The 23,631-nt window shown below is 43.8% G+C and overlaps 2 protein-coding genes across 3 annotated transcripts; both read right to left on the bottom strand.

Moving 5' to 3' along the window:
* Nucleotides 1-1,278: 1,278 nt before the first annotated feature.
* On the bottom strand, nt 1,279-10,491 carry LOC142893962 (mitogen-activated protein kinase kinase kinase 14-like). Of its 2 annotated transcripts, XM_076035000.1 has the most exons (15): nt 10,315-10,491; nt 8,832-9,109; nt 8,679-8,754; nt 6,518-7,202; nt 5,865-5,999; nt 5,643-5,772; nt 5,414-5,542; nt 4,918-5,022; nt 4,416-4,579; nt 4,174-4,324; nt 3,321-3,839; nt 2,597-2,703; nt 2,396-2,510; nt 2,207-2,310; nt 1,279-1,913 (listed from the first exon to the last, which is right to left on the bottom strand). In XM_076035000.1, the coding sequence occupies exons 2-15, from the start codon at nt 9,079-9,081 to the stop codon at nt 1,749-1,751; spliced, it is 2,835 nt and encodes a 944-aa protein (XP_075891115.1). In that variant the 5' UTR covers nt 9,082-9,109; nt 10,315-10,491; the 3' UTR covers nt 1,279-1,748. The 2 variants fall into 2 exon arrangements, with proteins under 2 accessions (XP_075891115.1, XP_075891116.1); XM_076035001.1 differs by lacking the exon at nt 10,315-10,491 and having other exon boundaries at nt 8,881-9,017.
* Nucleotides 10,492-12,402: 1,911 nt separating this feature from the next.
* On the bottom strand, nt 12,403-23,238 carry grnb (granulin b). The gene is made up of 15 exons (XM_076034999.1): nt 23,096-23,238; nt 22,744-22,819; nt 20,959-21,099; nt 20,733-20,873; nt 20,173-20,286; nt 19,662-19,803; nt 19,441-19,532; nt 19,133-19,262; nt 18,258-18,355; nt 17,832-18,065; nt 17,248-17,493; nt 16,251-16,523; nt 15,916-16,149; nt 14,817-15,056; nt 12,403-13,645 (listed from the first exon to the last, which is right to left on the bottom strand). Exons 2-15 carry the CDS (start codon nt 22,744-22,746, stop codon nt 13,508-13,510), a joined length of 2,226 nt encoding a protein of 741 aa, XP_075891114.1. The 5' UTR covers nt 22,747-22,819; nt 23,096-23,238; the 3' UTR covers nt 12,403-13,507.
* Nucleotides 23,239-23,631: the final 393 nt, after the last annotated feature.

Raw genomic sequence — 23,631 nt, 5'->3', positions numbered from 1 at the left:
CATACTCACTGCACACAGGAGACTCAGACAAACAAAGTGTCTGTTAACCATTTACAAAACTACAGCAACAGGACATACAACCATTGACCATTGTCTATACTAAGAAAAAGAAGGTTGACTTCAGGAAGGGGTTAAAGGCCAAGGCCTTGAGGCAAAGTTGCGGTATCAGTGTGTGTGACTGGTTAAATCGAATTAGGCTTTGGCAACAACACTCAAGCACATTTGTATCCCATCACAAAATCAACAGTGTAATCACCCCACACAAAGAAATCACAGCCTTAAACAGCGCAAACCACTGAACAAACGTGAACACAGAGCGCTGAAATAAAACACCAGTCACCGCAACCAAAATAAACTGATACAGGTTTACACTGTAAATACTTAGCTTCTGCTTCATTGAGTAAAACCATTTTTATTCCCAGTTGATGACATACCTGATTAATGTCAATCCATCCATGACTACAGAATATGCATTGCGAGTTGACCCTGAGTGACACAGAGTGTTTTGATTATGTTCTTATATTCAATTTTAAGTTGTTTCCAAAACTTATTTTTGTCTGAATAGTTTATGATCAGTGTGATGTTTCCAATCCCTTGTGTGTATGTCTCACTAACAAATAAGATTTAAAGTAATGCATTTACTCGACTGGCATTTTTCAGCCCTAAATTTTCAACTAGTGGCATCTTGAAACAAAGTTGATGTAGTATTATTCTAAAAGTCAATTACGTTTTTCCCAAATTTGTTTCTGTACAATTGTTTTTATGGGTATCTATGCCATCAGACCTGTTGAAGGCTGTTGAACACTTTGTGTTCAATGCCACAGAGACATTCCTATTTAACCACATCTGGATGTTTTGTATTGGTTTGAGAGCTTGGAGAACTGTGGAGGGCATTTGGCTCCACAAAACCAGCTTTCGATGATTTGTGCTTTGTGACACAGTGGACACAGGATGATACCCAGCTGGAAGTGGACATCGGAAGATGATATACAGTGGTCGTCAAGGCATGACCATGGTTTTCTTGTCTTGGGTCCTATTTTAGTGAGCCTGCGAGTGTTGTGGTTTCGATTTCCCATTCTTAGCTAAAACCCAATATTTGTATGTACTGTATTAGGGCGAACATAGGACAGATGACAGCCAGGAGACCCAACCAGCAACACAGAACAATGCTAAATGGCCTCTTATATAGTTTGTAACCTGATTACTGTCGGGGAGAAACTGTTACTCAGATACATTGCTAAGAATAAATTACCTGACATATTGTTTCCCTAAGTAAGAAAGAAAATTATGTGACTCAACATAATCATTTATTGGACCATAAGTTGCAGAATTTCAATAGAAAGTACAATCTCTCCTGACATGGACTGAGAAGGAAGGAGGGCATAGCAAAAGCAAACAGAAAAAAACATTTTTATGCATTTTTCTTTCTTACAGGAGATACGTTTTTATTTTTTTTATTACAATAACAATAAAAAAATTAAACCCATTATCTTTGTTTAAAGCACCAAATGACACACAGTATCCTTGATTGCATATCACAGCAAACACAGCAATCTGAAGCCGTCTATGTGCAAGATTAAAAGCAACAAATCAATGTTGCAAATACAAAATAAGATTTCTAAAGTACATCGGGTTCGCAGCTCCCATTTTCACCTATTAAAATAAAAATAGAATTCACAGGTATATTGTCGCCTCTTTTTCTTCCACCAAACGCAGGCAACGTTAGTGCAAACAGTGCAATAAGAGTGTCACTCTCGCAGTTCCAGCCTGCCGTCTCTGACTCTCCACCTCCAGCGCTGGCATTGATCAGAAGCCAGGACGCAGCGTAGCCACACACAGGACTCCCCGATCTCCTGGTCAAAAGCAACCAACTTCCTGTCCAGGGTTTCCAAAGTGAAGGCTTTACCTGATACCTAAATGACAGAGGAGAGCTTTAACGTTGGTGAGGTTGTGTTACGTAAAATGAGGTTTCAATTTTCTTCATTCGTTCTCTACTGTACATCTACTTCATGTATCCTGTTCTGTCATGTCCATCAATAGCAACATATGGGACTGGATGCCCTTGTGATGCTTGACAGATTTATTTTACAAAGGCAGAACTTGAAACTAGGGTGTGAGTGAGAGAGATGGGTTCAAGATTCACCTGTTGGAAAAAAAAAAAGTTTTTTTCTCCGTCCTTTGTCATTATGACACTGCTATCTCTTACCTGATCACTTATTCCAATAGCAACGTGGCCAATTTTGACCTGTCGCCGCTCCCGAATTCTTAGACACTCGTCTTCCCGCACATTATCGATCCAGACATCAATGCCTGTAGCGTCAGAGGGGAGTTAAAACTTCAGTTCAAAACCCAAGTTGACCAGCAAGTATGGACCAGTAAAGTTCTCATGTCTCACCTTCAAGGCAGTTACTCTGCGCCTGATTGGCCGGCCAGTCCACAAAAATGTCTGCGTGGCTGTTGCAGGAGGAAAAAACCCCTGAGCTCAGATCATCTGATGAACGGTCTGACTCCTAGAAGACATCCAGATTTGATCTTGAATGTAGCATTAGTCATCTCTGTAGGGTCAAAGATGGCATCACCTAAATCAGCTAAACACCTTGTCTGAGGGGTCCACCTGCGAAGCATCTGAGCAGCTGAAACAGGATGGAGGATCGTCCCTGGGTTCAGGAGATGGTGTCTGGATGGTGGTGCCAACTGGTATATCTGCAAGGGGACACAATATTACCAGGGCTTTATAATTCAAGGATAAGAAACAATATGTGTGGTTCAAATTGGCTTTAACTGTCCCCCAAGTAACTCAATTTTGGGTACTTCGACTTCCTTCCACAGTACAAAGGTATGCACATTAGGTAAAGTGGTTAGTCTAAATTGTCCACAGGTGTGAGTGTGTGTGTGAATTTTTGTATGTGGCCCTGCGATAAACTGGTGACAAATTCAGTCTGTACACCTGCCATCTCCCTGGGATAGGCTCCAACAACGCTGAGTGCAGGAGAAGCAGTAATAAAATTGAAAATGATTGATTTTTCTTTTGACTTTTTCTTTTGGTTTTGCTTTGTACCACTGGCACTTTCTTGTGTTTCTAAAATGAAAAGTGACTAATAAACTATACTCCCAAAACCAAATGCACCAGACTTCCTGAAGCTGCTGGATGATTTCCAAAACCCTGTGACGTCACTGCCACACCAACATATGTCAACAAAGGGCCTGGCTGAAATGCATAGGACAATTTGGACACACCTTTTAAAGTCTTCCTGTAATATGTCAGATAAGGCACACCTACACACGCTATAATAAAACCAACTGTGCAACAAAAGACTCACCTTCTCGCAGCAGCTGCAGCTCAGACTCTGACCCCCATGACTTCACCTGCGTGGCTTTTTGCAGCAGAGGGAAAAGTCCTCTGAGAGCATGCTGGTACTGTGTGGACACAGTGGAGTCCCACTCCTCATCCAGGTCCTCCTCCTCAGACTCCCCGTCCTCCTCCCAGTCCCCCTCATAGTCCCTCTCAGCCTTTAGCCACCTCTCCTGAATAAACTCCTCCTCTCCCACGTAGATGTCCACCTCTGAGTCCGACCAGCTGTCCCAGTCTTCCTCTCCTGCCGCTGGATCGTCCTGCAAAGACCTGGGCTGGGATTCCTGTCGACTGGTCTCGGACTCCAAGTCGCCGGCGTCCTCTTCCGCTGCTGCAGTCCTCCAGGGACTGACCCAGTGCACTGCGGCTGACGCCTCAGTCAGGTGGATTTCTGGAGAGGGACAGCAGGGGGCATCTTTTGACCAGCTGCTACCTGCAGACAGCTTCTCCCAGGCACTTCGGATGGAGCGCAGACTCAGACCTCCGACTATGAAGCAAAGAGTCACAGTCAAACTACCTTGGCATGGAATTACTGTAAAGTCATGGCACCTTAGTAGTGCATGTTTCCTCTCTTGAGTGTCAAAAAAACTGAATGGGTAAAAAAAAAAAAAAATGCACACATTCTTATTAAAGCTTTGATTTGATCTTCTTAGCAGCACTTTTGTGTCAAAATGTCAATGCTGCAAAATGATTTTAATCCTTTTTTTTTTTTTTTTTTTTAATACCTGCCTTGTTCATGTAGTGTATTTATGTACTTTTCTGTCTTTCCTGCTTAAACATTCTTAACTTTTACATTATGAATTGTGATGTCTGCACCTGACCTGCTCTGAGGGCTTTGGTGCCTTTCCTTCGGAGCTCCTTTGCTGATGCTCGCCTCTCGGGCTCTTTCTGGAGTCCAGCTCTGAAAACTTTGGCCGTGAAGTTGTTGCAGTGGGAGGGCACCTCCCACAGAGGCGGAGGCTCATTGACGATCTGAGGGAGCACGTGGACAAGAACTGTCAGTGTTCCATTTTTCAGATCACGCAGGTGAACATCAGCCTCACGAGAACGCGGACGTTCCCACCTGCAGACAGAGCGGGTGGGAGTAGTAGCGTGTCCACGGGTGGCAACCGTTGAGCATGTGCAGCAGCATGCAGCAGCTGCTCCACACATCTGCCTTGGCGCTCGGTCGGTCGCCTCCTGCCACCTCTGGGGCCATGTGGGTCTCTGTGCCAGGGAGGGCAGCACCTGCATCATGAAGAGTGGGCGTATTTGATGTATTTGTGTTTTTCCCCTCCGAAATACTGATACCAAGATCACCCACTGGTGGCCGAATGTGAAACTGTATTTCTGAAAACCGTTTTTTATTATTGTGATACTTGTAGTTGTGTGTTTTTACGCTCACACTCCTCTTCCTTTTTTTTTTTAAGTGACCCATAACTTTGTGTGCTTAGAGGTATTATAGCTTTTCATTTGTTTCTGTATAAAGGGAAAATCAATGCAAAATGTAAGAAATGTTAAACTGACATTTTCTCATCTCTGAAGCTCCTTTCAAACACTTTTTTTTTTTTGTTGACCCCACTCACTTCTGAACACGCTCGCGCTCCAACCGTTGTCGTCTAACATTTGTGACAGACCAAAGTCACAGAGGAATGTATCCCTGCAGTCCGCAGAGAGCAGCACGTTGTCAGCTGGAACCGAGTCAACACATATGATTCAGTGAGACAGCTTGTTTTCATTCAGCGCCTATTATTAAACAGTCAAGTGGAAGATCACGGGGAATGTCAGACTGATGGGAACAAAGGGAGGAGTCGCAGGTTCTGCAGCAACTTTGCAGCCAAATGTCTGACATTTCTGCTAAATTGTGCAAACATATGAAATATGAAAGTATGCAACCATCTAACATCACATAACCTCAAGACTAAATGACAGACAGGGAAAAATCTGTTTGATTGACAACATTTTTAGTTCTTTCAAGACAATATTTGCATCCCATATTTGAGAAATTCATGAAATGTACGAAGGGATCAATATAATACATATACATATGTATATTACATATTGTTTGAGACAAAAACAAACCTTTGACATCCAAGTGCACAATCTGCCTGCGGTGCAGGTGTTCTAGTGCCCCCAGTGTCTGATGGAGGTAGTGCAGGGCCAAATCCTCCGGCAGTGAGGAAGTCTCCCTGAGCAGCTGGGCCAAACAGGCTGAAACAGTTGGGACACTTGTTATGTAAAATGAGACAGAGAGTTTCAAATCAATCTGCCCATGATCGCATTGTTCTTGCTGTCTCGATAAAAAGTTCACCTGGCTTCAGGTCCATGAAGAGCACAATGTTAAGCCCCTCCCTCACTGCTCCGAAGAGCTCGACCACTCGGGCAGAGTCGAGAGCGCTCCATGTGTTCACCTCCTCGCTGCTGAAGCGATTCAGTGGGACCTGAGATCAGACAGCAACAGAGACTGAAATCCTGTGTCTTAAACCTTCTAAACATATATGTAGAGCCGGTGGCATATATGTGGCAATCTTACTTTTTTTGCAGCACACTGAAAGCCCGTTCTTTTGTCTTGAACACAGAACACATCGCCGTAGGAGCCGCTCTGTATGTGGTGGAGAACACAATACTCCCGACCCTCCCTGTACTGGTAACAGCTGGGCTGAAGTTGCTTCAAGAGAAGGAAACCACCAATTACAGGAGTAGTCTCAGCTCTGAAACACAAAGCTGAGTCGCTAAAAGCCAATGCAAACAACGCAATATAAATATGATAACCAACCAAACAGACTGGATGATTACTTGGCAAATAAAATATTTGATCATTAAATTCATCGTAGGAGCTGCTTTCTTTGAGTGCATACAGAAAAGGTGGACACATTTCCTTCAACATGAAGAAAGTAGTTCCCCCTCTAAACCGCATCACACAGGCTGTGTTTATTTGCGTAAGTAAGTGTATTGGGATTTTTGGATTACTATTGTTGTTGCTTTTTATTTGTTTGTTTTCTCTGCCATCTTCTCTGCCTTCCTCTTTCCTCCAGCTGGAGAGTTGAGAAGAAACTCGACTCTCCTGCTGAGAATTACAGCTCTGGGTATCTCACAATGTCAAGTCGGAAAAAGAATCATGACACAGGCAAAAAACAGAGGAGTATATGCAGTATATGCAATACAAATAGGGAATAAATGTCTTACATGATGGAATATGAGTCCTTCACTGAGATGCCTGCTGGTCCTACAGTCACCCAGGGTTTGTTTTATCACATCTTTGGAGAAAGTTGAAGCCAGATGCTTCTCAATCTGCATCACTCCGCCTTCCAGCAGGCCCACAACTCTGTCAGCGTTGTTTGTGTCCAGACCAGGGGCATCCTGGGAAGTGTCAGACCTCCACTCAGCACCAGGGGAGGAACCAGACACAAGCCCGGGGTCAAAGGTCAGGGCCGACATTCTGTCTCCTGCCCTGAGCTCTGCAGCGTCTTCTTCCGGCCAGCAGGAGGAGTCGGACTCATGCGTGCACGCAGAGTCCTGCTCCGAACCTCCTCCGTCTTCACCGCTGGAGGTGTCGTCTGCGTCCTCCGACTGCGACACGCCCTCCGATGCCGACGCGCACTGGCACACACCTGCACAGCTGCAGGCCACTGAGTCTGTGAACTCAGGTGGAGGCGGGACGATCCCTGCGGACGATAGTGTCCACTCCGTGTCTGCTGAGGTCTGCCTGACCTCCTGCACCCACAGGCCCCGGATGACAGGACGCTCCTCCCCCCTCTCCGGACTCAGCCTGCTGGTTCTGCTGAATTGTTTCCTCTGGAGGTTGAACCACGTCTGAGAATCGTCCTCATCCTCTGTGTCGCTCATTAAAGCAACCTCCTGTGCAAAAGACCTGCCAGTAGGACAAAATCAGAATTGAATAAGTAAGATGAAGGTATTCCAGACCAGTGTGCGAAATACAGGTGGGTTCGGGGGGTCAACCCCCCCCCCCCCCCCCCCCCCCCCCAATTAACTCATGAGGCTCACTGAAAGCCTCAAAGCAAAAGTTAAGGGGGTCTCCTATTTTTTCAAAAATCTAAAAAAAATTATAATTAATATCACTAGCTTCTAATGTCTTTGAAATCACCCTGTCTAATATGCAGTATATTCATTCATTCATCTTCCATACCTGCTTATTCTTGAGCTCAGGGTCACACGGATCTGCTGGAGCCTATCCCAGCTGTCTTAGCGCGAAGGCAGGGTGACACCCTGGACAAGTCGCCAGTTCATCGCAGGGCCACATAGAAACAAACAACCATTCACACTCACATGCACACTTACGGAGAATTTAGAGTGTTCAATTGACCTCGCATGCATGTTTTTGGAGTGTGGGAGGAAGCCGGAGAACCCGCAGAGAACCCACACAGACACAGGTGCTGTGTCTCAATTCAGGGTCTGCATCCTTGAAGTCCTCATTTTGAAAGGAAGTTGCGTCATAGCACTGCGCGAAAGCTTGTCCCAATTCTCAAGGGTGCTTAGGACGCTCAAAATGCGTACTCAGAAATGCGCACTCGTTTTAGTCGATTCCAAGGATGCACCGCTACTATCCTTCGCGTACTTGTGTATCCCACGATGCTTTGCGTGCTGCTGCAAAGCATCGTAGGATCCTGGGAAGTCAGCTGAATATAGCGGCATCTACTGGTTAAGACACGACATCTAAATTTAAATATTGAAGTTTCACATAAAGTATCCAGTTTTTAATGTAGGATTTTATTTATTTGATCATCCAACAGCATCGTTAGATGGCGAACCAATGGTGAGCTTGATACTATAAAAACGTCACTTCCGGGGTTGGCCAGCCGGAGGGAACGGCGGTGACGCAACGAGGAAATACACCGAAGGCTAGACCGTCCGGAGTGGTTACCGGGGAGGAGGGGTTTGGCCCGTCCTTCTAGGCTGGGTACTCGAAGAACGCTTCCTTCAGACGGAGGACACTCAGCCTGAAGGGTGCAGAACCTGAATTGAGACACACCAAGGGAGAACATGCGAACTCCACAATGAAAGGTCCCAGGTCCGGAATCGAACCCACAGCCTTCTTGCTGTGAGGCGGCAGCGCTAACCACTGCGCCACCGTGTCATGGCTTGTACCCATGGAATATTGTAAGGTAATTATAGGGCTCCTGCATTTTAAGGAAATTCAGATCGGTATTGAGTAACAATCAGTAGGATGGGGGGACCACACACACACAAATATTGACGGGTATTTTGCTATTTTGCACATTCTTCCAGACCATTTCAATCCTCTAAGGATCAGGCTTATTACTGCTAATCCTTCCTTCAGTGAAGACTGAACTATATTAGATCTGCTGGAAGCTCCCCTGGATGTTACCTGTGTTTTTTGAGCTGCTGGGATCTGGTGTAGGGGCACTTGGTGTTTGTGGGGCTGAACTCCTGGAAGTCTTCTCCTGAGACAGGGGTTTAATTTTGATTAAAATACCAAAGAGACCAGACGAAAACATCAACAAACTGTAGACAGTCTCACTCTCTGCCTGTGCAACTATGGAGACACAGGGTTCCTCGTCATACTCCACCTCCTCTGCTGCGAGGACATGTTTGGCGGTGCCGAGCTGCATCACCCGGCTCAGGTGGGGGCCGATGGCCTGGACCAGCGTGTCCATCTCCTCCTCACGCGGCTCATCGTCGTCGTCCTCTTTGCTGAGAAACGAGTTCTCAGATCCCCTCGTCACAATGATTAACGGCAAGTTGGAATCAAACTTTGGCGGTATGGCCATTTTACTGTGCCTGACAGCGTGGTCAGAACTGGAATCAAATAGAGACACAAACGTACGGAAACATACACAAATGAAACTAGACAGAAACACTTAATGATGGCAAGATGGGAAATATAATGCAACGTAACATCTACTCAGTCACTGAATGATGATCTAGTGCAGGGGAGGGCAAACTTTTTGACTGGTGGGGCCACATTGGGTTCCAAAATTTGACAGGGGGCTGAATGAGGAGCAGATGGAGTGTTCTGGTGACTCACCTCATAGGAGACGAAAACATATCATGGGATGTATAGAAAACATGTTTTAATGTCAATTGAAAATGAATATAAGCAGTTCCATGTGTTCCAGTGTCCATGAAGCCTCCGGGTATTTAGCTGTTTATTGAAATGACTCTTAAAACAATGGAAAAAATTTAAAAATGAAATAAAGATATTTTATTGCTTACTTACTATCAATCATTTCTTCAAGTTTGGTGGCTGGATCAAAAAGCTTAACGGGGTGCATATGGCCCAACTTGTTTGTCTTCAGCAACAATTAAAATGACACCCACAACACATAGCTGGCGTACCAAATATGATATATAAATTCTGAATTGACATTTGACTGCACTGGTATTTGTGTGGCAGGGTGTGAATGAACCGAGCGCAGTAGTGACTGAGTATAAATAGCATGTGGCGAGGCGCTACATGCTTTCCACTGAGGCAGAGCAGCTGTCTAAGTCTCTCTTCCTCAGTAATGTTCGCAACGACAGCAGATACTGAGGAGTCGGGGTCGGTGGGGTCCAAAACACACATATTCAACACAGAGATAACGCCATGCCGCCCGCAGATCACAGAATGGAGCAGCACTGGCAAGATAACCCACGAAATGTTGTCAACGATAATCCAGCGAAGAGGTGGCAAAGTGACACCTGATGATGAGTTTAACAGGCAGAAAACAAGGACAAACACCTCATTTCCCATGATGCTCGAGTAACTTCCTGCTAGTGACGCTGCTCGCTTCCTTCCATCCTCAGCACATTTATAATTTATCGTAATCATTTCATCTGAAACTGGTGTTGTCAGCTATCAAATGTTCTATTATATATTTTAAAAAGGCATCATAAACATCATATGATATCTTAGATATTGAAAATCATATTTTCTAGGGAACAGTGTCCTCGTTTAGTTTAGCAAAGAAATCATGACATAATTTAAAGTAAGCTTACGTGTTGTAAGGAAAAGCTGTACTTACAATTTACTGAGCCTGACTTGTGTTGTTGGCTGAAACCTCAGAGGACATTACCTCAGAGGGGCAGCTGGCGACTCCTGTGATTCTGTGTCAGGCTCAAGTCAAGTGTCTCTGTGGATCCTGCCGAAGAAGCACAAAGTTTTTCTTGACTCCTCCAGGTTGTCCCGTGTTGAGCGTGTGCGAGGGGACCATACTGGCTTCCTGCCCCCGCAGTCTCTGCTGATTGGTCAAGTGTGTGTGTCTGTGTGTGCGTGTGTGTCTGTGTGTTCTGAGTTGCTATACTTCAGTCCCACTGGACCACCGCAAACACTGACAGACAAAGAAATGGCTGTAGTGTCATCTGGATCTGTCTTTGGGTTGTTGTTGTTTTATTATAAGTTAAGTTAAAGCCTGGTGGACAGAATAAAAAAGTAATAAAATATAATATAAGAGAAGAAAATGTATTCATGGTGACAATAATTCACTCCATATTAAGTTATTAAGCTACAATGTATATAAGTGTTTGTCACTTAATATACATATTACACACATTATATGTGTTTATTACATATATTATGTGATAGATATGATCTAACTTAGAACTTTTGAGTTACATGTCTGATTTGTTGTGTTTGATTATCACCTATCTCAGTATGTATGTATGTGCTTTTTTCATTGTTTGAATTCATTGAAACCATGTTTATTGATTGTGCGGACAGCTGTTGCTAGTTCTATTCAATGTGTTTAGACACTGTCCATAATGCAAGTCCACTATATTTTTAGGAAGCTCCTTAATATAAAAGAAAATGAATTCAATGATCTTGTACGGTTATGGTTAAAACACCAGTGATTAAATGTGATTAAAGGTGTGTAAAATAATTTGTCTATTTATTAGATGATACAAATCTATAAATAAAAATACAGATCAGCAGAATCCAAGCAATCTTTTGGGAATTAGCAGAATACCAGGGTAGGGTGTGCGTGTCTTCTCTCTCCCTGGAAACATGTGAATGGGATAAAAAGCGAGCCAATCCAGTGGCTCTGACGTCATCACGTTACTGTTGTGTCCCTCCACTGTTGGGGGGTCGACACTGCTAAACTTAGAGCCGCCAAAGTTTGAGGTATTTCACAGCTCACATTCACTTACTGTGAAGTGACAAACATAAAATGAATTAATTTTATCTTATTCACACAGTGTCTTTTATTTGAAAAGTGGTCATCGGCAGGCACCGTAGTTCCAGGCCACTGTTAGCTTAGCCCAATTTTGCACAAAGCATTTAGCATAAAGAAAACTTTCATCCTTGCTACTTTAAACAATCAAGACAAGGCCCTTTTCTCAAAATAAACCTTACAATCATTTCCCTTAATTTAGCCTCTACCAGAATTAATTGTACAATATTGCACCAACTTAATCTTTTAGCCTTTCAGACAAATCAACACACATACATTTGCTGATAATTTTCATTAAAAAAAAAAAAAGAAGTATAGAATCTCAGGGAATGTGCAAACGCATCGTTTCATGGGTATCAATATGGTTCGAAGTATAAAACTAATGCTCCTGTAAATACTAAAGATCAAATGTCCAGGTGTTACTTCATATTTCAATATATATTTTAATGTAAATGAATATGATTTCCAATCAGGCTATTTGGAGAGTTTTGGTTATTCATATAATTGTAGAACATCAAAAAAATAATAATGTGTCTCTTGGGAACTTGGAAATTCGGATAATGGAGCTCTCTCGTCAAACAGTCCTTCTCACGGTAGACGTAGGGCGGACTGGTCTGACCTCATTTCACAGAGGAATCCTGCCCTTTGTTCGACAACCAGGAAGAGGAGCTACCGTATCTGACCACTAGGGGGCAAACGATACAACCTCCCAAGCCGCCTTGGCAACACCAGGCAGTCAGCAAAGTGGAACACATTACCGCCACTCAGCTGTCCTTGTGTTGACTGTGGTCGCCACAACAAATTCGTGATGATTAACATAAGAGGATACATAACAGTTGAGTCGTCACAGGAAGTCGGGGGCCACAGGCCAGCGTAGGGAGGATGTGTGGGAGTCGGCACAATGACCACACTGAACTTATTCATCACGTCCAGCAAAATGACACTTTCAGGATCTTTATTTTAATGCCGTCTCTTCAAAAACAACCAGAACACCGGACAGAAGTTAACAGTGGTTGCAGTCAGCAAGAGATCATTTAGGTTAATAGATGGATTTATAACAATGGAAGTCCTGTTAATTAGAACCCGTTCAGAATGCTGATGGTTATTTTGAGCACCTTCACAAGAGAGGCTGGCCGCAATGTTGTTAATGTGTTAACACACACAAGACACAAGTGCTGAAGCGTGTTCTTCACTGTCATACACAAACAAAAACTATAAAGAAAAACAAAACACACAATCATAATGAAACGTCACGCAGCTTTGCAGTCATATTGTCCCTTTTGAACGGACCAACAATCAATTTAAAACAAACAAATCAGCATGAAACATTCGGGTGAGATGAAGAACAACACTGATGGCTTGATCAGAAGGTTTGTTTAATTCACTAAAAGCAGCCAATCCAATGAAAACAGACACATCAGTGCTCTATTGGGACTCATTCAAAGCGGGCAGTTCAGCCAGCGGCGATGTCACCTATTGGATGAATCAAATAAACCTAAAACTGTGACAGTTTAGGTCTAACATGCCCATTAGGCATGTTAAAGAACTGAAGGGAATCATCAAAGGTGTAATTTTATTTATAATGTGACAAAGTGAAACTAATAAGCAAAAAAATAAAAGAAAAACCCTGAATTTAAAAAGTCCTCATATTTATTGTTGAACTTAGTGTCAAAGCTCCCTGGCCCTGGACTCTTCTGGTGTTCACCCTTTTACACGAGTAAGTGCAGGCATCTAGCCAAAGCAGTGTGTCAGTATCCGTTGCAATGATTGAAAAGGCAGACAACCACCGCAGTCACTGCTGGGAGGGCAAATAGATACCACATGACCTGGGTTTTTTTTTTTTTTTTTTTTTTTTTTCATAAAATCATCCTTCTTGACACAGTTCTAAGAGAAAATTCAGCAAATTCCTTCACATGTAACACTCGCATGAAAAACCAAAACACAAGAGATGGAGAGAAAAGGAAAAGACCTCGAAGGCCTTTTGTTTCTGCAGACAGCACAAGATGGGGAGTGGACATCCACGTTGGAGAAGGTCGACGCGGCAGCATTAAAGTCCACTGTTTGTTTTTCTGTCCCTGAACAAAATGTCCCAGGTGGGCTGGCTGTGTCGGGTGCATCCTCCAGCCTGCAGGTCACAGGAGTATCCAGCAGGGCAGCAGTGCTTCGAGTCCGAGCAGCACACGGCCTGTTAAAACGTCGAGTGAGATTAGATTAAGCAGAGATTTATTGATCTACTCAATCAGTCTTCTCTTCTATAAATAGATAAATAAATTGGACTGAGCTTCGCTTGTGGAGCTTTAAGAGACAAAACAATACAAGCACCTTTGCACCTGTTTCACAAAGCGGGTTTTGTGTTACCACAGAAATGTGAGAGCTATGGGTTTTTCTGTTTCCTGTACTGATATAAATTGCACCCGAGAAACGAGCGATTGTGGCCCATCTCACGAAGAGCTCTGGCTTTGACTCATAGTCTGTGGCTGTGGTTGCACCTGGTCGACAGCAGGTTTTGTTCAACAAAGCCTGAGTTTCTTTCAGTCTCCTCCTTAAACGCCGCTGCTCCTCCAATCAGTCACATGAAGCACACTGTTGTTGAGTGTGGCCCTCTGTCGGAATAAATGAATGCTGCTTTGAATGCGGTGGACTTTTATAGAGTCCATTAAAATTAATCTGAGATCACCACTGCTTCTAAATGCCTACTTCATTGCACAATGCTGTTTTTATTACCAGTCAATACTGAGTCTGTTCATGAGTGTCGAATATGTATTGCGCAAGTTCTGATTCTGTTCTATTTCCATTTAAGTCTAATACGTTTCGAAGAGGTTTTATGGTCAGTGTGATTTCAACTGTTTCAACTGTGTTCAGCCATGTATGCCTGATTAAATACCTAAAGCTGCGTATTAGCTCATCAATCATTTCTTTCCCCGGGCTACTTCACCCTATTGCTACTCAAGCATTGTTTTTCCCTCTCACAATATGTTCAAATTCACTGTATGAGAACATTTCTCTTTTTTCCAGGAGGGCTGAAGTACGAGGTCGTCCTCGTCCACAGTTGCCATGGTGACTTGTCGCATCGGGGCTCCATTAATGAGGGCTTTGTATAGTTGTGGTGCATGCGCCTGACTCGCAGCGAAAAAACTCACGGGTTCATCAACTGAACACAAAACTGCTGTGAAGAAATCAGACACTCAAGTGTGTTAAAGCTACTATGTGTAACTTGAGCTGCTCACTCAAGATAATACACACAGCAGCAGTTTAGAGGAGGCAGAAGGAAGCGTGCATCTCCAGTGTACTGGCTGTCATCCAAGCGCGTGCACCCACTGCTCGGGCACCGCGGTTGTGATTTATTGTGGCGGTACCTTGGGGGAGGGGCAGCAGGCCCACTCCGAGGCTGCGACTCGACAGCACGTGTCCCGCTCTGAACAGTGGAACTCCCCTGCAGGGTCACATGGTACGTCTCTGGGCTCGGACTGAACCACGACTCTGCTCAGAGGGACGGAGGCGGGGGAGCCCTGGCTCTTCTTCTCGCACGTTTGGGTCTGCATGTTGCAGCTGTAGCCCTGGGGGCAGCAGTGCTCGTGGTCAGCACAGCAAACCGCCTGGAGGAGAGAAGAAGAAGAAGAAGAATCCTGAGTGCAAGACATGGCGTGATGCAGAGTATTGATGGTTTAAAGCAGACAAATACTGCAATGCAGCAACGGAGTTTGACTTAGGATCATTTTGTTTTGTTTTTTTAATATAAAATGGTTTATTATCTATCTATCTATCTCCCCCATCAGACTGTATGCTGCAACAACCACATCCACTGCAGACCCCACGGGATATTTATTTGTGGCATTTATTTTGAAAATGGCTGCATTTGATTTATTGAAAAAGTTCATTCAGAAGAATTGATTAAAACAGTCAACAAACACAAAACATAATTTATGAATTGAAGTCAATGATCCCTTTGTCCACTTTCAACTCTAATGAAACAAAATCGAAAGACCAATTAAATCATGGAATGTGGATGTGAATCTGCTTGAGAGCAAGGAATGAAATGAGCCTTGAATCCACAAGCTGCTGGTCATTATGGAGGTCTATTAGGCAGAACACATGATGAAGGAAGATTCATGAAAGTCCTTCTATTATCATGTGCCAGGCAGAAGTGATGCTAAACAGGCCTCCATTAAGCACCTCAGACAATCCAAATGAGCGCCTGCTGGTTGGCAAAGCAAAGCCTCCAGTTTCACTTGGAGCCTTCAAGCAGGAGGGCTTCTGAGCAGCACTGAGCACCAAGTAAAGAAGCAAGGTCCAGGTGGGTAAGACGACCCCATCCACTTATGCAAGTGTAAAGTGAAATAGTGGAGATATTTTTCTATTCATTGGCAAAAAACAGTGATTACAGACATAAACCCTGAATAAAATAAAATAAACATTTGGTACACAAGACAAAATAATAACGATAAATGATCAAACCTTCACCAGGGGGCAGCACCCCCACTGGCCCGTCTGCAGTTTGCAGCAAGTCGTTCCTGAAGCACAACTGGTCTTGTCGTCGCATTTCACGTCGGTGGCACTGGGCGCCTCGGTGGTGGCCTCCACCTTGGTGAACCAGGGGATGACCACGGAGCCCTTGGAGCAGACGCCCTGCGGGGGGTCGCAGGTGAGAGACTCGGGGCAGCAGTGGACTCCGTCTTTGCAACAAACCGCCTGCACGACCAGGAAAAAAAACACACGGCAACGGTTACATAAACCAAAGCAGGAGGCTCAGCGAGGGCCCAGCTGCAGGGAGTGAGGTCGGCGTGACTGACGTTGGGCAGCGGGCAGCAGCCCCATCTGCGGCTCTCCTCCATGAAGCAGCAGGTGGTGTCTCGGGGGCAGCTCGTGTGGCGGTCGCACGCGTTCCTGTCAGGACGAGCCAGACGGGAAACGGGCTTCTCCAGCTCGGCCGGGACTTCCTGGAGCGCCGGGAGCTTCCGCAGCCAGGGGAGGCTGGCCAGGCCGGGACGGTCGCACGTCTGCTCGGCCACGTTGCACACGTAGCCCTTTGGACAGCAGTGCTCGCGATCGCTGCAGCAAACGGCCTGAGAAGACGGAGAATGACAACGACGGACATTATGATCTCAGCCACAGTTGCCGTTTACATCGGGATGCACTACACCATAGAGGAGAAAAGCAAAAGTGATGCCCTGAATTTGTCAGTGAGCAGGACTGAGCAAGAGAAAAAGTCTTAACTTAAACAAAATGACATTTTCAATTTGAATTAGCACTTTACATCTTATCGCTAAAGCACTTTGCAAAGCCGTGTCTAACTTGTATCGAGCGATGTGCAATATAATCAACGTGTGCATTTCATTACACACCTACTGTAGGTCTTCGTGCAATTGGGAATGTGCAATAACAGCAGCACTTTACATCTGACTGAATGCACTTTAGCACTACAGCACTTTTACAATTGCACTTAACTGTCGGGTTGAATTGGGGTCCACAGAGTTGCGTCTACTTATTGTTGTCCTATAGTTTAATAGTGGAACATTATGTCATACATTGTAATGTGTATTTGTATTGATCCCCAGGCACTACCAGTGCAAATTAGCTTTATGCTAGAATTGGGTACATTTACATTTTTTTTGGAAAAATGTCACATTAATGTACGTTGTCCCTCTTTATCAAATAAAATAATCTGAATTAAAAATAAAAATAAAGTGCTTTTATCTTTTTAACACCATTTTTGGGATCACAAGTTTTGCATCCCCTTAAAATTCAAAGCACAGTGTTTCCTGAGAGAGGGGGCTGGAGGGTGCAGACCTGAGGCAGGGGGCAGCACGCCCACAGTCCAGAGTCCTTCTTGCAGCAGGTGGTGCCAACAGGACACCTCGTCTGCTTGTCACACTTCTCGTCCTTCACTTGGGCTGCAGACACGCTCAGTGCCGGCACCTTGGCCACCCAGCCTACCGGGGGCCAGGAACCCGTTTGGCTGTCGCAGGTCTCTGCTTCCAGGTTACACACTGTCCCGTGGGGGCAGCAGTGGGTGTGGTCATCGCAGCACACGGCCTAATGGGGGATTAAAAACAATGAAACCGACAATTTAATCCTCAGTCTGCGACCAAAGTTCTCTGCTGAGTGACTGGTTGAATTTTTTGATTGCCTCTATCTGCTTCGCGAGTAGCAGTCAGTCGTGTCTTTCAGTGAGCAACACAAATGCAAACACAGCAAACCGCACAACGTGATGTCACACAAAGGGTCTGGTCCTATTAAGGTATGGCCCCGTGCACTTTTAACAGTGTGTTTATTATCTAAAGCAAACGGCTCATGACTTCTGGGAAGAGACACTGCTGTTGAGTTCCAGCTAGGAACCTTCCTCATGCTTCTCCAAACTGCTCCTTCAATACCTGAGGCAGAGGGCAGCAGGCCCAGGCTCCGCTCAGAGTCTTGCAGCAGGTGGACGTTCCGGGACACGACATCGACTCGTCGCACTTGGTATTGTCGCCCAGCATCGGGAAGGCGGGCACCTTGCTGAACCAGGGCGTGACGGTGCCTTCTGTCCTCTCGTCACACGTAGAGGCTGCCAGGTTGCACACGGTGCCGTGAGGACAGCAGTGCAGATGGTCATCGCAACACACAGCCTGGAGGACCAAAGGAGGAACTGCAGTCATGAGCCACACACTTTAACATCAAATCTTCATTAAAGAAGTCAACTTTCACACGTCTCTCAACTGAATGTATGGCAATAACCCGAGCTCTGTGTGTGTGTGTGTGTGTGTCAATGTTGGTGATGACGATGATATGATGATGGATACAAAGTGCTGGGGTGGTACCTTCTTCAGAGGACAGCAGGCCCATTCTCCACTCGTCTTTTGACAGCAGGTGTAGCCGTCAGAACAGGCCACAGAGTCGTTACAGGGAACAACAGCGACTACAAACAACAATAAAACAATAACATTTGGAACTTTTACACTTAGACAGGAGAAATTAACATACAGTTAATGAATGAATGTTTCACACAATCCAAGATGAAAAGTTCTAATCTGAGTTTCGAGCTGCTTTTTTCAGTTGTGACCAAAGCAAGAAGCTTCCCTCAAAAACTGCAGAAGATCAAGAAGCAACTGTGAGCCGCTGCTGAAGAGATTAGAGTCAATACCAGTATACTGAAAGTGCTGGAGAGGTTAAAAAAAAAAAAAAAAAAAAGTTTTTTTTCTAAATGAAAATGTGAATTTCAAAGTAATGAAACTCTGCAAATAATAGAAAACCGACTTTGTATCATAAGGCAAAAGAGAGTATGAGGTTTTAACGGCCTGTCTTGTATTGTGAATGAACCTTAAGAGTTAACTGTGAAGAATTCATTGAAAGATTTATCACAGAAGGCGTTTTGGTATGAAGAACCAAGAACAGTGGTACATTCTTCTCTCTACTCCTGAGTGGCTTTGGCAAGAGTTTACTTAAACATAGGGCAGTGACGCAAGTTTAAAGGGGTTTCTTCAAGTCTCATTCCTAGAAGGACAAATGAGATAAACCCAACAGACTTTGGAAACGTTGTCACGAGAGGAAAATCTGTTTTCTGGCTAGACCGGTTGTTTTAAATAAGCTTCCGTCTCCGTTCTGTTGGAAACCTTCCATCCCAACCGAGATAATGATTATTTTATTTCCTGGGTCAAATGATAATCACTGACACACACACAACTTATCTCCTTACCGTTGCTGGGCGCAGCGGGGATTTTCTTCAGCAGTGGCATGTGAATGTCTCCGAACCTGCAGATGCCCTGCTGCAGGTCACAGGAGGCCCAAGCGGGACAGCAGTGGATGTGGTCGCTGCAGCAAACAGCCTGCACACGACACAAGGGGACAAGAAATTTTTAAAGAGCATCGCAAGAAAGACAGAGCTGGATAATCCCTGGAATACTAAAGTAATCCATTACTGTTGGCTGGAATATCTGCACAAATCAAAAACTGCAAAGTTCTGCACTTCAATCATCCAGCTAGTCACAAGTGTTAGCCATGTACCTCCGAGAACGGACAGCAGACATAGTCTCCGCTGGCTAGAAGGCAACATGTTGAACCGTCAGGACAGCTGCTGGTGCCACCAGGACATCGAACTGATGCGAATGAAGAAGAAAAAAGGCAATAGTCAAATGCACAATGTCAATAAATCACAAGAGATTTCCTTCGGCATAAACAGCTTCAGCAGTTCTGATCAACTTTAGACAGAGTCATGTGTCCCCCACCTGGCGTGCTGACCCTCTTCCTGGCAGGAAATTTCACCAGCATGGGGATGGACGGCAGTGATGTTTGTATACATCTGGAGTGAGCCAGGTCGCACTGTGTTCCCTCTGGACAACAGTGGAGTTTATCCTCGCAGCAAACTGCCTTTAGGGAGGAGCGAGACTCATTTAAGTCCAGTTCCCAGTCAAGCATGCGCGCAGTCAAATGCACAGGGTGGGAAGAGACAAGGTTTGATCGTGCACTTGCTAAGGGAATAAAGTTGTCAAAATAATTAGTACTGTAGCACCATTTAATATGAATTATTAAATTAAATTCCAATCGCATTATCTGGGTGTCTCAATCGGAGTTCTCCGATTCCAATCGGAGTTCTCAAACTCCGATCTTAGTCGGACTGACGCGTTTACTTGCACTGCAGTTGTCCCATCATAATCGCACAAAGGCAATAATTCGGTTTTCTCGAGTGTCATGTAAACATAGTGAGTGAGTGAGTGAGTGAGTGAGTGAGTGAGATACCTTTGCCATTGGACAGCAGCCCCATGTGCCATCGGGGAGCTGACAGCAGGTGGTGTCATCAGGACACTCTGATGTTTGGTCTGGACAGAGAACGGCCCAGACAGTGTCCTCGAACTGGACACACAATACAACACGTCAGCGGTGTGGCTAAAGCAAGGTTCATATCGACAAAGACAAAATGGCTGTGTTTCTGAAAAATATAGGTATTGTTAAACAACCATTTATAATGAATTAAGTGTTCATTTTCATTATTAGTAAAAAAGTCCATACATTTTCCTTTAAACTTGCTACTGCAGACATTTTTGAATCTTGATTAATGAAGATTTTTCATTTTTCAGTGAAGCCACCACAGTGGGATGGAAGGTGGATTGGAAAAATCCATGACACCTAATCATGTTTTTAATTCCAGATTGAAGGGTTGTTAACCTAGTTTAAAGCTGTTCAAAGGTTTAAAATCATTTTTCTGTGTCAGTCTTGAGAACAGAGATAACAAAAACCCAATTTGTCTCAGAGCAAAGGTCAACTGGGAGAGAAGACGTGAACAAGAGGCGAGAGTCCACCTGAGGGTCGGAGAGTGGCCGTCTGGCAGGAAGTCGCGTAACCAAGGGCAGAGACGCCGTCTTATTGACACATTTGGAGTGGACCAGGTCGCACACTGTCCCTTCGTAGCAGCAATGCAAATGGTCCGAACAGCAATCAGCCTGTGAAAAGGGGCCGAGAGGCAACGCTTGGTGAATGATCTCTTCGTCAAGCCGCCGGCGTGGCCCTCGATGAGGACGAACTTACGTGTGGCAGCGGGCAGCATCCGTATCCTCCTGCTGTGTTCTGGCAGCACGTTTCTCTGTCCTCACACATGCCTCCATCGGGACAGACCAGCGCCGTGCTCAGGCCCAGCAGTGCCACAAACATTAGCACCATATGTAGAGTCTGTGGTGGAGAGAGGAAGGACCGTTTAGCCATTGGTGAAAACCCCATCTGGTCTTCACAATATCTTCAGACCAAACAATCACTGAGCAGCTTCACAACTAAAATGTATACATATATTTTTTATTTGATTAGAACAATGAACTGACATGTCAGCAGAGGCATCAATGTAAATATACCAGAGTTATATATATAATTAGCATAAATGCTAATTTTAATCCGTTGTCCTTAGGCAGATGTTTAAGAACATAGAAACAATACATTATATATACACAATACACTATGACAAATAGATAGAACATGCTAAGATGATTAGTTCCAATTCACAGAGAAAAGATAAGAAGATTACTCGTGAGAGCAGGTCTGATTTGTTATTAACCACTGCTTAAGTGTCTTTTTTAAAGGTGGTGCAGTGGTCGCAGCTTCTGACATGAGCTGCCAGTGAGTTCCAGGACTGTGTTCCTCTGATGGACACTTTTGGACACACAATTGAAAAGTTTGAGCAGCCCCGTCAGCAATTCAACTGAATAAATGGCTTTTAATGGCTTTAATTTTAATAGAGCATTTCATCTGGGATTTTTTTTTTAGACAATTCCTAGCAAAAATGATCTATTCTGCAAGGCATAAAAAAATATTCCCAAGATTGTCATTTGGTGCGCTTGTGATCAATAATCCAATATCCAGACACTGTATAAAGACACAATTAATTTAACCATTATTGTTTCTCTTATTAACTTATTTAATTAGGTTGCTCTTAAACTTTTTTTTATAATTTCTCTGCTGATATTAAAACTATCTTAGCAAATATATGTAATTTGGTATGTGTTAAACTGATAAAAGAATTTGCCTGTTGTTTGGTTGCTATTGTTATTCCTTTAGAATTAGGTCAACTGCATAACAGTCTTCATATTAGTGATCAACACAAACTGCTCCCCCTCTTCCCTGTGATGCACAGCAGTTTCCCAGCATTTAACACAAAGTGTGAGAGAAATGCTCCAGAAATAAAACCAGCAAATTAACTTTTTCCACATTACTTCAGCTGAACCAGAATCGTAAATGCTACATTTCTTGCATGACATGAATACCAGTGAGTTAAAGAAGTGTGAACAAGTGTCAGCGTGATGTGGTAAGATTAAGGCTGGATGACTGACAGGTAGGACTGATGCCTTATTTGTCTGATCTTATTGCTTGAACAAAACAAGGTCATTAAACAAAAAGAAAGAATCAGGGAAATATTGAATGGTCTCCCAATGTCGTTTTTTGCAAAGCCCGTTTGTTCACACAATATGTAAGCTATAGAATTCAGAGATGCGTTTTGTCTTCACATTTAATGAGAAATAAAAAGACAAAATTATTTTTGATTAAAAAAAAGACCACTTTAGCACACTTTTTTTAAACTAACCGTTGCAAGTCAGCATAACATTTGTATATATATTAAAAAAAAAAAAAAAAAAAAAAAACATTTGTACTATACATTGCAAACGGTATTCAACCTTTAACAAAACTTTAAGTCAGACCGCTACTACACTAGGTAGGCTGTATCTTAAAGTTGACAGCAGAGAAAACGGAATAGAAGTCTCTGAACAAACTCCAAACTCACATCGCAGCTAGTAGTCAAATGGTAAGTAAAAGGTTTGGTGTGTTTACCATGACTGCAGATGTCTTGGAGGCTAGGTGCGTTGAGTTATAATGAACAAAAGGCACAAGTGCTCATACTCCAAACCTGGAAAACAAAAGACATGTCATCATCACCAAACTGTTTACAAGCAATCAGCATTCCCTAGATTTGCTATGGAAAGTGTGCGACATCAAAGGGTAGGTCGGTATCACCAATAAAGCTGTATTTCCGCGTTATAAAACCATCTTTCGGCTTATGCTGACTGGTGGGCAAGCTAGCTAGCAGCAGGAAAAGTGAGCTATCTGCGACTTCACGAAGCTACACAGTTCAAATGGTGCAGTTGAATATGGAATGAAGAGTTGTTTCCCGCGTTTTTCCTACCTGTTCGGTGTGTGTCTGTCAGTGCAGCTAGTTGGAGGTATGTCGTAAGAACAGCCGCTTCACGAATAAACACAACACAAAGCAGAGCTGGTCAGCCCTGTTCATCACAGCTCCATCATCACATGACACCCTCCCACGTGACTATGCAGTCACCGCTTAAAGGCATAAGGGACATTATTGTAGAACTCAACGTCATGACAAATAATAAGAAACGAATAACGAATAAAAACGAGGAACACTTAAAGAAGTAAAACGAAGCTAATTTAATAGATTTTTTTTTCGTTTTAAGAAATTGTTTCTTCTATTGCTTCAGTTAGCTACAAAATACATATGAGTATCAAAGAAATTGAAGCATTAATGGTATTTTACCAGGATCGTTCATCCTCGGCGATTTTGAGAGTTATACTGCTACAAATATAGGGAATGTTTTACAAATAATCTTAATCTGTGTGTGTAAAGACCTGTTTGTCGTTGAGGAGAGCAAAATCTCGGAAATTCTCAATCGTCGTTCGAACTACAATATCACACATTTTGAA

Source organism: Nelusetta ayraudi, unplaced genomic scaffold (assembly GCF_046127955.1).
Source record: "Nelusetta ayraudi isolate G7.1 ecotype Tasmania unplaced genomic scaffold, CSIRO-AGI_Nayr_v1 ptg000042l, whole genome shotgun sequence".
Classification (NCBI taxonomy): domain Eukaryota; kingdom Metazoa; phylum Chordata; class Actinopteri; order Tetraodontiformes; family Monacanthidae; genus Nelusetta; species Nelusetta ayraudi.
This window is presented reverse-complemented; position numbering and strand designations above follow the sequence as displayed.

Excerpts from the sequence above, each read along its gene's own strand:
- LOC142893962 (XM_076035000.1), bottom strand. The coding sequence starts at position 9,081 with ATGGCCATACCGCCAAAGTTTGATTCCAACTTGCCGTTAATCATTGTG. Across the intron at positions 5,023-5,413 it reads TGTGCACTTGGATGTCAAAG|CTGACAACGTGCTGCTCTCT; the intron begins GTTTGTTTTTGT and ends ACTCGGTTCCAG. Across the intron at positions 4,580-4,917 it reads GAGCGCGAGCGTGTTCAGAA|GTGCTGCCCTCCCTGGCACA; the intron begins GTGAGTGGGGTC and ends TTCATGATGCAG.
- grnb (XM_076034999.1), bottom strand. Across the intron at positions 19,263-19,440 it reads TCTGCTGTCCGTTCTCGGAG|GCTGTTTGCTGCAGCGACCA; the intron begins GTACATGGCTAA and ends TGTCGTGTGCAG. Across the intron at positions 16,150-16,250 it reads GCTGCTGCCCGCTGCCCAAC|GCGGTTTGTTGCAAAGACGG; the intron begins GTCAGTCACGCC and ends CTGGTCGTGCAG.